This window comes from Pelophylax lessonae, assembly GCF_965119305.1.
Source record: "Pelophylax lessonae genome assembly, chromosome: 1".
Classification (NCBI taxonomy): Eukaryota; Metazoa; Chordata; class Amphibia; order Anura; family Ranidae; genus Pelophylax; species Pelophylax lessonae.
The window spans coordinates 472,433,453-472,445,556 of record NC_138768.1 but is presented as its reverse complement, the minus strand read 5'-3'; the positions used below and the strand labels follow the sequence as shown (position 1 = coordinate 472,445,556).

General features: G+C 40.7%; 1 protein-coding gene across 1 annotated transcript in view; it reads right to left on the bottom strand.

Annotated features, from left to right (window-relative positions):
- Positions 1-9,358, bottom strand: part of KISS1R (KISS1 receptor) — a 423,650-nt gene extending 414,292 nt beyond the window's left edge. The window contains exon 1 of the mRNA XM_082247986.1: positions 9,090-9,358. Coding sequence (XP_082104112.1) covers positions 9,090-9,354 — 265 coding nt within the window. The 5' untranslated portion in view covers positions 9,355-9,358. The remainder of the gene's footprint in view (positions 1-9,089) is intronic.
- Positions 9,359-12,104: the final 2,746 nt, after the last annotated feature.

Sequence of the window (12,104 nt, the reverse complement as noted above, 5' to 3'; positions counted from 1 at the left end):
CATTGATTACCCCCTGGGGGCTTCTGTCTCCTTGCACATGGCAGTCCTTCTGGTCAAGCTATCTGACCAATCACTGCTGACTCATTTTCAAGCCCTCATTTGCATGGCTGGAGAGGACCTTATGGGGAACTGCAGGTACTGTGCAATTGACCAATGGGAAAGCGGTTGTTGGGGGAAGGATGTTCCAAATTCTGTATAAAAGTGTACTGTTTTCTTCCAATAAATGTTGTTCCTGTTTTAACCTCAACACGGAGCCTTGTCTTGTTATTGGGGGGGATTTATTGTATGCTGTTCCAGTTTGACTGCTAGGAGTGTAAACCCTTCATATGGTTTTTCCTATTCAGCTGTATGCAGCATTCATAAGGTTCCAGCTACACTGTTTGTATCATTCCTTGGTTTCCAGTTCGGGAGTTTGGTGTCCTGCAAGTAGCTGTGCCTGTAGCTCTGGAAGGGGAAGATCTCCTAAACGGTTTTAACCCTTTTGTGTCCGGGGTGTCGTAACATATACATTATTGTACCTATCTATGTGATGTATTCTATCTATCATGTGTAGGTTTTGATTTTGATTGTTTAGTTTTTGTTTTTTGCAATATCTATATTATTCATCCAGCATATGCTATGCGGATGATTTTTATATCCTAATTAATAAAGTTCTAATATTTTTAACTCCTTTGTGAATATTTAATGTCTACTGGTACCGGTAAAGTCCCATTTTTTGGTTTTCCCAAGCCCTCATTTATCCCGCCTAGGCGAGAACTCTGTAATTTCAGAGATATACTTTATACAAGTAATTCAGGGATGTTGGTACCATTGTGTTAATTTTTTTAACATATCCATATCATCTTTTGACACACCTTAAACTTTCTCTCGATATGTCAATGATATGCTCTGATACAGACTCCGGGAATTCCACTGACAGAGGAGACCATACTGGAATGGGTGAGGGTGCCTCTGAGCCCATCTCACCTTGGGAATTACCGATGTTATAGTGTAGTGGCCAGCAACTGGAGACAGGCTCTGGCTGGAAGATGGCTGGCAGACCTTGCAAAGTTTGAACACTCCAGGATAAGGGGAGTCTTCAGACGTTTTTTCCTCTGCATTAAATTCTGCGCCTAGATAAACCGGTAACTAGGACGGATCTAACTGGCTCTTTTCCCAGTTTATGAGTCACCCAAATTGTTGAAGGATAAAGATTACTTTGTCGCAGTGAGCCAGCAACTGGTTCTTGTCCTGGTCAAGCAGCAGAATATTGTCTAGATAGTGATAAATGCGAATTCCATGTTTCCAAAGCTGTGTTACTACTGCCAGCATAACTTTGGTAAAAACTTTGGTAAACGCAGGCTGCGTCCTTAACAGCAAATGAGTCATGCTTATCAAAGCCCCAAAACCAGCAGCAGGGACCCTACACAGCCAAAGCATTTAGCGGGAATTACGGGGGCTACATCCAGGAGGACCCACACTGGACGGACAGCTGAACTTTTAATCCAGCGAGGTAGGAGACAGCACCAGGTCCTGACTACACAGAGGGAAAAAAAGGAATGCCATCCTGGGTGGTGGGGGTCAAATTTTATGAGTTAGGTCCTAAAAGCATGGGGGGTGGGTGGGACTTACCCAGAGGTGGCTGACATGTCAGGAAAACTTTTAGATGTGATACATGCTGATAGCAGAGGAACAAAGCAGCAGATAGAAATGACACCTAGTGCTTGAAAAGTACACACTATAAAAGGATATACTTTGTTCATATTTCATGTCTGAGGTTTACAACCACTTTAATGGGCATAATAGCATTGCACAGAAAAGAAATGATCAATAATGATCGTATATAGAAAATAAATAGCAATCCTGACATAGTGACAATACATGGGCAACAACTTGGCTTTGTGACAATACATGGACAGCAAACAGGCAATGGTGACAATACTTGCTCAACAAATAGGCAATTATTACAATACACAAAAAAAGAAACCATTTGTTTTTACAATACACATAAACAATGGCAACAGTGAAATTATGACTGCCAGAAATTGGCAGCTGTGACAATGCATGGGCAAAACATGGGCAATTGTTACAATACATGGACAACAAATGGCCAATTATTAATATATGTATATGGCAACACATGAGCAATTTTATTAAAAGCCAGGTAAGCAACAGTCTTGACAAAAAGTAGGGAAAGAAGTGGGAAACCATGACAATAGCTGAGGAACAATTAACGCAGTTGTCACAAGAGGTAGGTAACAAATGAACAATTTTTATGATTCATTGGAAAAAAAGTGGGCAAAATATGTTGGCAAGAAATAGGCAATTATAACCTCACTTAGGCAACAAGCAGGCAGTCTTTGCAATATGCAAGCAACAATTGGAGAATCTTGACAACGCATGGGTAAGGAAAAGGCACTCATTACAATATGCAAGGAACCAATAGGTAATTATTACAATACAGTATGTGGACAAAAAAGGCAACCTTAACATGTGGGCATGAATCAGGCAAATGTGAATATATGGGACAATGCATGGGCAACAAACAGGCAGTAGTGACATTAAACAGTCAACAATTATACAATCATTAACTGCTTGACCTCCAGAAGATTTTACCCCCCTTCATGACCAGGCTACTGCATTGCATTATTTTAACTGACAATTGTGCGGTCATGCAATGCTCTACCCAAATAAAATGTATGTCATTTTTTTCCCCACAAATGGCGCTTTCATTTGATGGTATTTAATCACCACTGTGTTTCTATGTATTGCTCTATAAGCAAAAAAGACCAACATTTTTAAAAAAAACCTTCTGTTATAAAACATATCCAATAGAAATGTAAAAAAATTAGTTCCTTCATAAATTTAGGCCAATATGTATTCTGCTACAAGTTTTTGTGAAAAAAAATCCCAATAAGTGTATATTGATTTGTTTACACAACAGTTATAGTGTCTACAAACTATGGGATATACAGTATACTGCAAGTTATATTTATTTATTTTTATACTAGTAATCACAGCAATTAGCGACTTATAGTGGAACTATTATATTGCAGCAGACAATTGGACACTGACACTTTTGACACTTTGCAGGAACCAGTGACTCTAGAACAGTGATCAGTGCTAAAAATTTGCGCTGTCACTGTACTAATGACACTGGCCTGGAAGGGCTTAATCATCTAGGGCGAGCAAAGGGTTAACTGTGTGCCTAGCCAGTGTTTGTGTTTACTATGTGTGCTACTTTTGCTAGGGGTAGAGATAAACTTTAGTTCTTGCTTTACAGGAATACATCCCTTTCCCCCTGTCAGAACTTAACTCTGCCTTGTTTACATAGGCAGAGCTCCGTTTTGAGTCTTTGCCCATAGATCTGTGGGTGCCGGTGGACATCGAGTGCCTGGCACCCGCAGATCAGCTTCTGCTTGCCCCCTGCAGACGGAATTGGGGAAAACGTATGAATACTTGATTCAGTGCACAGCTGCCCCCCTGTAGCAGTAAAACTACTATAGGGAGGTCAGCAAATGTGGCAGCTCTTTCATTGCACAAGAAAATAGGTATTCAAGACAATACGGGAGCAAAAAATGGGCAATAAATGGACAACCAATACATTATGCAGGGTAGAAATCGGAATTTGTGACAATATGCAGACAAGAAATGAGCAATGGTGACAATACATGGTCAACAAACATGCAAATGTGTTTTTACATGGCAACAAACTGACAATCCCAACAAAACACAGTAAGAAAATTGAAAATTGACAATATGTGGGCAACAAATGTGTAATTGGTAAAGATATGTGGGCAAAAAAAAAAAAAAATTCCAGACAAAAAATGGGCTGTCTGACTGTTGTAGCTACCTCTTTGCTCTTTTGCCAAAAGAAATGTATTTGATAGCATTCCATTCCAGTGCAGAAACGTGCAGGTTCTGATGGCAAAAGCTGGCCATGTACATGGTGAGAAGGTCCAACCACTGTCAAACAGATACCCTGTTATGTTGAGAAAATGTTGATTGTATGAGGTGGGAAACAGGTCTGGTCACTAATACCCCCCCCCCCACCCACCGTCCCAAAAGAAAAAGGAAAGCCATGTTTACAGCAGCTCCCTGTGCTAACTTTCTTGTGTTCTGTCTCCTTTCCATTGAAATAAACACTTATTTTAGCTCCCTTTGCCAAGCTGAGCGCTTAATGCTTATGTGTAGGTTGCTAAACCTAGATGCCTAAAGGCAGGTAGATGTTACCTCAATGGCCAGGAGGTTTAGAGGTCTACCATGCTCTGCTAATTAGCGATTGGGATAGCCATCAGTAAGGCTGGCCATACACTATACAATTTTCTTGTTCAACTTTCCTTTAGATTTACCAAAACCATGTAATATAGGGTCAAACCTAAACACTTTCAATTTGTATGCAGTCAGGCAGGCCCTTGCACTACATAGTTTAAGGTAAATCTAAAGGAAATTGAATAAGAAAATTGTATAGTGTATGGCCAGCCTAAGCCAACATGCCTGTTACAATCAGATAATTTTACACACTGTGCTTTTCTTACTAGAAAAGCTCCCAACCCTTGTAACCTTGAGCGATTCACAAAGACACGAATAAGGCTGTACCTCCTTATAGAACTATAGAAGAGAATAATCAACTTTCAAAATCCATCTGATTACTACATGCTATGCTTCAGCAGTTCACCAGAGGGAACAAACAGCATGCTTTTCTATTACCAGTGTGTTTAAAAAATGTGTCCCTATTCTTCAGTTGCACACCATTTAACCACTTAAGCCCCAGAGGATTTGGCTGCTAAACGACCAGAGGGTATTTTGCGATTCGGCACTGCGTGACTTTAACGGACAATTGCGCGGTCGCGCGACGCTGTACCTAAACGAATTTGGCGTCCTTTTTTTCCCACAAACAGAGCTTTCTTTTGGCGGTATTTGATCACCTGTGCGATTTTTTGATCACGCGCTATAAACAAAAAAATAGCGTAAATTTTGCAAAAATAGCAATATTTTTCCCTTTTTTTTTATATGAAATTCCCCCAAAAAAATGTAAAAATCAAAATTTTTTAATATTTTCGGCCAATTTGTTTTATGCTACCTATGTTTGGTAAAAAAAATTGCAAAAAGCGTATTTTGATTGGTTTGCGCAAAAGTTATTGCGTTTACTAACAAAGGGAAAGATTTTTGTCATTTTTGTTGTTTTTTTTTTTTTTTGCGGTACTGCGACATTGCGGCGGACAGATCGGACCCTTGACTGACATTTTTGACACTTTTGGGGTTACCAGTGACATTTCTACAGTAATCAGTGCTATATATATGCACTGTTACTGTAAAAATACACTGGTAGTGAAGGGGTTAACTTTATTTGAGAGGGAGGGGCTGTGTGTGTCCCTAGGGGCGTGATTCTAACTGTGATTGGCTGTGGCTTCAACTGTATGCAGAGTGATCAATGGATCTACATAGTAGATCCATGTGATCATCTCTCATACAGAGAGGAGAATGACAGGCAGCTTGTTTACACAAGCTGCCTGACTTTCTCCCTCTCCCCCGCCGATCGCAGAGTGGCCGGCGGCGATCGGGTCCGCCGGTCACACGCGCGGGGGGGTCCGTGACCACGCGGGAGCGCGCCTCCGGCGGCGCGCGCTCGCTCCCTAAACCCTCACAGGCGAGCGACGTAGACCTACGTCACTTTGCCTGTGAGGGGCTGACCGCCGCCGTAGATAGTCGTGCGGCGGTCGGCAAGTGGTTAAACAAAATAGGAACTTTTTTAATATTTACTTTTAGATGAAGAAAATCTCAGTATATCATAAAAGTCAATGATACAGTTTTACCACTTGCCCACTGCTCACTGTGCTGCTACTGCGGCAAAGTGGCTCTTTAACGTCTGGTGACGTAGACCTACGTCACCAGACTCTCCCCTCTCTCGGCGGCGCACGCGCTGCCAGTGGCTCGCTACCGCTGTATTCCCCGATCGTCTGGGATCGAGTGAGGAAACCCGCCCACTTGTGTAAACAAAGCGGGCAGATCTCCTATGTGACAGACAGTCACAGATTACAGGATTCAGCATAGCTGAACCTGCAATCTGTGTCTGTGTCACACAATCCCCTCCCCCCACACACGTCAGTAAGCATGAGGCCTACATTTAACCCCTTGATCACCAACAATGTTAACCCCTTCCCTGCCAGTGTCATTAATACAGTAACAGTGCATATTTATAGCACTGATTACTGTAGTATTGTCACTGGTACCCCCAAAAGTGTCAAAAATGTCAGTCAGGGGTCTGATCTGTCCGCCGCAATGTCGCAGTCTTGCAAAAGAAATCGCAGATCGCCGACATTACTAGTAAAAAAAATAAACAATAAAAATGACAAATCTTTCCCGTAGGTAGTAAACGCAATAACTTTTGCGCAAACCAATCAAAATACGCTTATTGTGATTTTTTTCTACCAAAAACATGTAGCAGAAAACAAATTGGCCTTAAATGTTAAAAAATGTTGATTTATAAATTTTTTTTGGGAATGTTATATATCAGAATGTAAAAAAAATTGTTTTTTATTTTCAAAATTGTCGCTCTTTTTTTCAAAAATTAAAAATCGCACAGGTGATCAAATACCACCAAAAGAAAGCTCTATTTGTGGGAAAAATAATGCCATAAATTTAAGTTGGGTACAGCATCGCACGACCGCGCAATTGTTCGTTAAAGTGCCGAATCGCAAAATATAGCCTGGTCAGGAATGGGGTAAAATCTTCTGGTCTTAAAGCGGTTAAAAATACGCTCATTGAGAATTTTTTTTGTCAAAAACATGTAGCTAAATACATTTTGGCCTAAATATATGACAAAAATTGAATATTGGATATTTTTTAATTGTAAAAGTAGAAAATGTCAATTTTTTCGCAAAATTTTCGCTCTTTTTTTTTATTAATATCGCAAAAAGTGAAAAGCGCAGAGGTGATCAAATACCACCAAAAGAAAGCTCTGTTTGTGGGGAAAAAAAAGGACATAAATTTTGTTTGGGTACAGGGTTGCATGACAGCACAATTGTCAGTTAAAGTCGCGCAGTGTCAAGTTGCAAAAAGTGGCCTGGACGTTAAGCAGGAAAATCCTCCGGTGGTAAAGTGGTATTTATGCCATCCAAATTCGCTGTTAAAGGTGCATGAGCATGTTTCCTGCTATAAAACATTTGCCAATCTTGTTTTCAAAGATTGACTCTTTTCTCGAGCTGCTCTTTAGCTAATCAAATGCTGTACAATCTGATTATACAATCTTCTTCTGATCAACTATCAACTAACAACTAATGTAATGAGAGTGCCTGCACAACTGGATACAAATTGAATGTATTGTTTAAGTTTGTCCTCATATTACATAATTTTGGTAAATTTAAAGGAGATTGCACATGGATTGTACAATTGAATTTTATAGTGTATGGCCACTTTTTTTCACTTGTTTACGGAACATCTGTTTAGAGCTGAAGAGACTATAGCAACAAACAGTAATGTGGTAAAATAGATAATATAAAGTTTACAACTGACCTATATATGGATCAATCCCTTAATATATTTAATAGTTTAAATGCCATACTTTTAGTAGATATAATGAACATGAGGCTGATCTGTAGAAGATAATATAGACGCTCAAAAATTTTACCTAAGTAATTTGAAATACATTCACAATTTTATGTCTAAATCAAATTTGCAAACTGAATGCTCACTGATTCTTTTCACATTTTGCAATTACAGTGTGTGTGTAAGCGGCTAGCTACAGTATACCTTTGTGACTACCATCCGGAATATATACAGTAGGTCCTCCAATGTAATCTGTTTCAGTTTATCCACTAATATAATCAACAGGTCTGCACCACTATAGTTATAACCATAACCATCATTAAAGTATAGCGTATATACTTAAATAAATTGCAATTTTAAATAGTAGCACTGTCACAAATCTATCTCTGTATCATAAATCAAAAAATTGTGGCCACTCTATCTATTGGATGTGACATTATTCCGCATGGTTGCTGCTTTGCTTGCAGCCTGTGGATCATGGCTGGCGCTTGCAGGGCTTAAAGCTATATTGTATAGTATATTGAGTTATTGTTCCTAAATGTCATGTTTGGCACTCATACAAGGTAAGTGCAATATTTGATGATGCTTCTATTTATTTTTATTCTGGTTCTCTCTTGAGGATGAACTGATAGCTGATGAGTAAACCACAGGTGTGTGAAATGCTTTGGAATCTGGAGGTGAGCTGATCCAGGGATAATATTATAATAATGGTTGATTCAATCATCCCCTCTGATGAGTTGCTAGATTGAAAAGGTAGTGGTGAGTCTGGTGACACAAAGGTATGAACACTGTGAATGAAGATCCGGTATTATTGAACAAATGAAGATACAGTATGCACTTTGTTGGAGCATGAGACACTCTATTTGATGCAGTTTAAAGTATGGTACAGCACATGACACTTTATAATTTATGAACTTTGAGATCACATAATTTTCGTAGAAATATATATTGTAATATATAGATGGATGTATATGCATTTGTTTATGACAAATATGAATGATGACAGTTATTTGTATTCTTCTCTTGTTCCCTCTTAGTTTATTCATAGATAGAGTGGGCACATTTTTGTTGATTTATGGCAGAAATAGTAGCACTGTCATAATTATTATTTTTTTTAAACTCAGTTTATCCACTGGAGAGATGTATAGCATAAGCTGGCCATACACTATATACAATCTCCTTTAGAATGATCCAAAATAATACATTTTAGGACAAACCTAAACAATCCAATCAATATCTAATCAGAAATGCCCTTGTACTACATAGTTGATAGTAGCTGTAAAAATTAGATTGGAATCACACTGCGTTGTGTGTGGTCAACCTTACAATGCTTCTATGAGAAAAATATGCATTTTATTTTATGATAATTTATTACAGAGAACACTTTTTTTTTGCAGAGTTTGTTAGGCGCTTTGCACATATACAGTTTTGTTATTTTATTATTGTTAATCAATTAAGGATCCATACACTTAATTATGTGGACAATTTCATAATTATGCACAATGGACCTCTAGTTTCTCACACACAACTCTGTTAGCGCATACTCATTCAGCATTTCTTACCTATGTAGAAGTTAGTGACCGTCCTCATCTGCTTGTGTTTGGAGATAACATAGATAACCAGAGTGTTCCCGGCAAGACCAATCACCATCAGTATGGCAAAGAAGAGAGGCACAAGCCAGGCATCCACTAATTTCGGTGGTTTAGGAGGTTCGCCTATCTCCTCAGAGATGTTGATGCATGGGTACAGCATCAGTCCCATACAGGAGTCATTATAAAAGAGGGATGAATAGTTCTCCATTTTAAGACTGGCTGAGAAATCCTGCATTTCCCCTCTCCTATTGCATCAGTGATGGTGTCAGGGCAATGGTGACAGCTCACCAGAGGGTTGCATCCACCCACTGTGCAAAGATATATTAGTTCTGGAGATCCTTCTTTCGGCTTTCAAACACTCCTTTTTGATTCAATTTCAAAGAGTTCAACTACAGGATGATAGCCCAAGGCTGGTTCCCTTTTAAAGGACTAGATGTTTGATAAGTGTCTTTAAAATCCAGTGCTCATACAAATGAATAAAATCGATAGCATAGCATTGCCCGGCTTCATGCAACGGATTGTAGTTCTACAAAAGTAGGCTGAGCGATACACACAAAAGCAATAGATGTTTATGGATTCTCTTCCCAGGAAAAATAAAATGCGTGTCTTAGACGCTGGCAGCAGATGGTACAGTTGGGTTTTAGCGCTTCTAGTCCGAAGTTGTCAGTTCAGCACCACAAAAATTGCCAGTTCCAGTCCGGAGCTGTCCTTTCAGCACCACAAAACAGCTGCCAGTTCTAGCTCGGGGCTGTCCTTTCGCAACCACAAAACCGATGCCAGTTGTAGCCCGCAGCTGTCCGTTCAGCACCACAATAGCAGGCTCGCACCAGTCCGGAGCTGTCCTTTCAGCACCACAAAACTCCGTTCAGCACTACGCAGAGCTGTCCCTTCAGCTCCACCATGCGTCTTCAGCCACACTTGGCAGAATGGATTGAAGCCAGCAAAATAGCTTTCTAAAGACATGTGTAGAGACGTCAGCAGCTGCTGCCAATACCAGAGATGCTACAGAACATACAATATAATGATTGCGCCATTACAACACAAACTCACCGGCCACTTTATTAATTGCTTGGTAGCGCAATTTGCTAATCAGCCAATCACATGGCATCAACTCATTGCATTTCGGCATCTAGACATGGTGAAGATGACCTGCTGAAGTTCAAACCGAGCATCAGAATAGGGAAGAAAGGGGATTTAAGTGACTTTGAACGTGGCATGGTTGTTGGTAGTGATGAGCCGAACACCCCCTGGTTCGGTTTGCACCAGAACACCGCAAACTGGAAAAGTTTGTTTGAACAAACGAACCCCATTGAAGTCTATGGAACTCGAAAATCAAACAGCCTCATTTTGAAGGCTTAAATGCAAGTTATTGCCCCAAAAAAGTGTATGGGGTCCGGGTCCTGACCTGGGAAACATGTAGCAATGAAAAAAAAGTTTTTAAAAACAATTGTTTTTAAAGGAGCACTGACTTACTGATTTTAAGGAGGCTTAAAGTGAAACTTGGCAAGCTCCCACATCTCTGGCGGACATCCTGGCTTCTCCCCACTCTCTGCAAGCTGACCTGGAACCATCGCTAGATCGATGCCTGATGACTATTGACTGCCTATATAATACTGGTATGTGAAAACAGACCCACAAGCATTACATTGCCAATAGCCAACTATTTTGCTTGCATTACCTCAGTCTGCTACAGCACTAATTGCCATACTGCTTCCAGCTGCTTGTCACATTCACTCCATGTCCCAGCACCGGAGTTTTGAGTAACTATTGATCACCTGCTAGAGCAACAACATCTACCACTCTTCTTGGACTTTACATATACCCATCTCTAGAGGTGATTTTGGCTACTTGCACCTATGTTGCTGTCTTTCATCTGTCGCCTCCTTGCTTTGCTGGATTCGTGATATATTTGCTGTGCTTTTGCTGTGCTCCTGTTATTATTTCCTTCACAGGATTACACATTAGCAGAGGAGCCACAAGTGGAACCAAATGTCCATATGCCAGAGTCATTAGTGGTTGAGCCTTCATTCCGCACTATCTGCTCACCGTAGGAGTGACATTAGTCTTAGGAGCACCTCTGTGTGGGCTCCCCGTGCCCTGAAGCCTGCTTCATTTTACTTCTTCACTGTTGCCACCAGATACATTGTGGAGTCTTGATTACCTACCGGGAGTCTTTTTGGAAGCCTATACCACACCTTGCCCTTCCTCAGATGCAGTGGCAGTCCTTACACCATTATTCTGCTAGTGTGTTGTTGGGGTGGTGGGTGGAGCCCCAGTGGCGATCCCAGTGTTCTTTGAGAGACAGGACCCCCCTTTTTTCATGGTTTTACCTTAATGTCCTTGAGCATCTTGCTATTTATTTTTTGCCAATTTTGTTATTGTGCTGTTTTTTGATATTTTACATGTTCAGTTTGTCTCAATAAAGTACTCCATTTTACACACTTTATACCCTTGTTCGAGCCTATATGCAACTTCTTTTTCTTTTTCTTTTGCCTTATCCCCACCAGCAGCACCACAACCCAGCACTAACATGGTGGAGCAGTATGTGTGCACACACCTAGACGTACTGAATGACGGGTCTGCCCCCTTCAACTTCTGGGTCTCCAAATTTGGCACATGGCCCGAGCTTGCCCTTTACGCCTTGGAGGTGCTGGCCTGCCCTGCAGCCAGTGTATTATCTGAACGTGTATTTAGCACAGCTGGGGGCATTATCACAGACAAGCGCAGCCGCCTGTCCAGAGCCAATATGGACAAGCTCACGTTCATTAAAATGAACCAGGCATGGATCCCACAGGACTTTTCCGTACCTTGTGCAGAATAGACATGTATACCGGCCTTACCCAGCCATTGTATTTTTGATCTTTCTCACTCTTTTTGGGGTGTACCCTAATTTAAAAAAAAATCAAATTAAAAACAAAAACCAGTGTTGGCTACCTCGTCCCCCTCCACCGCCGCTTCCACCTACACCGCCACATCCACCCCCAC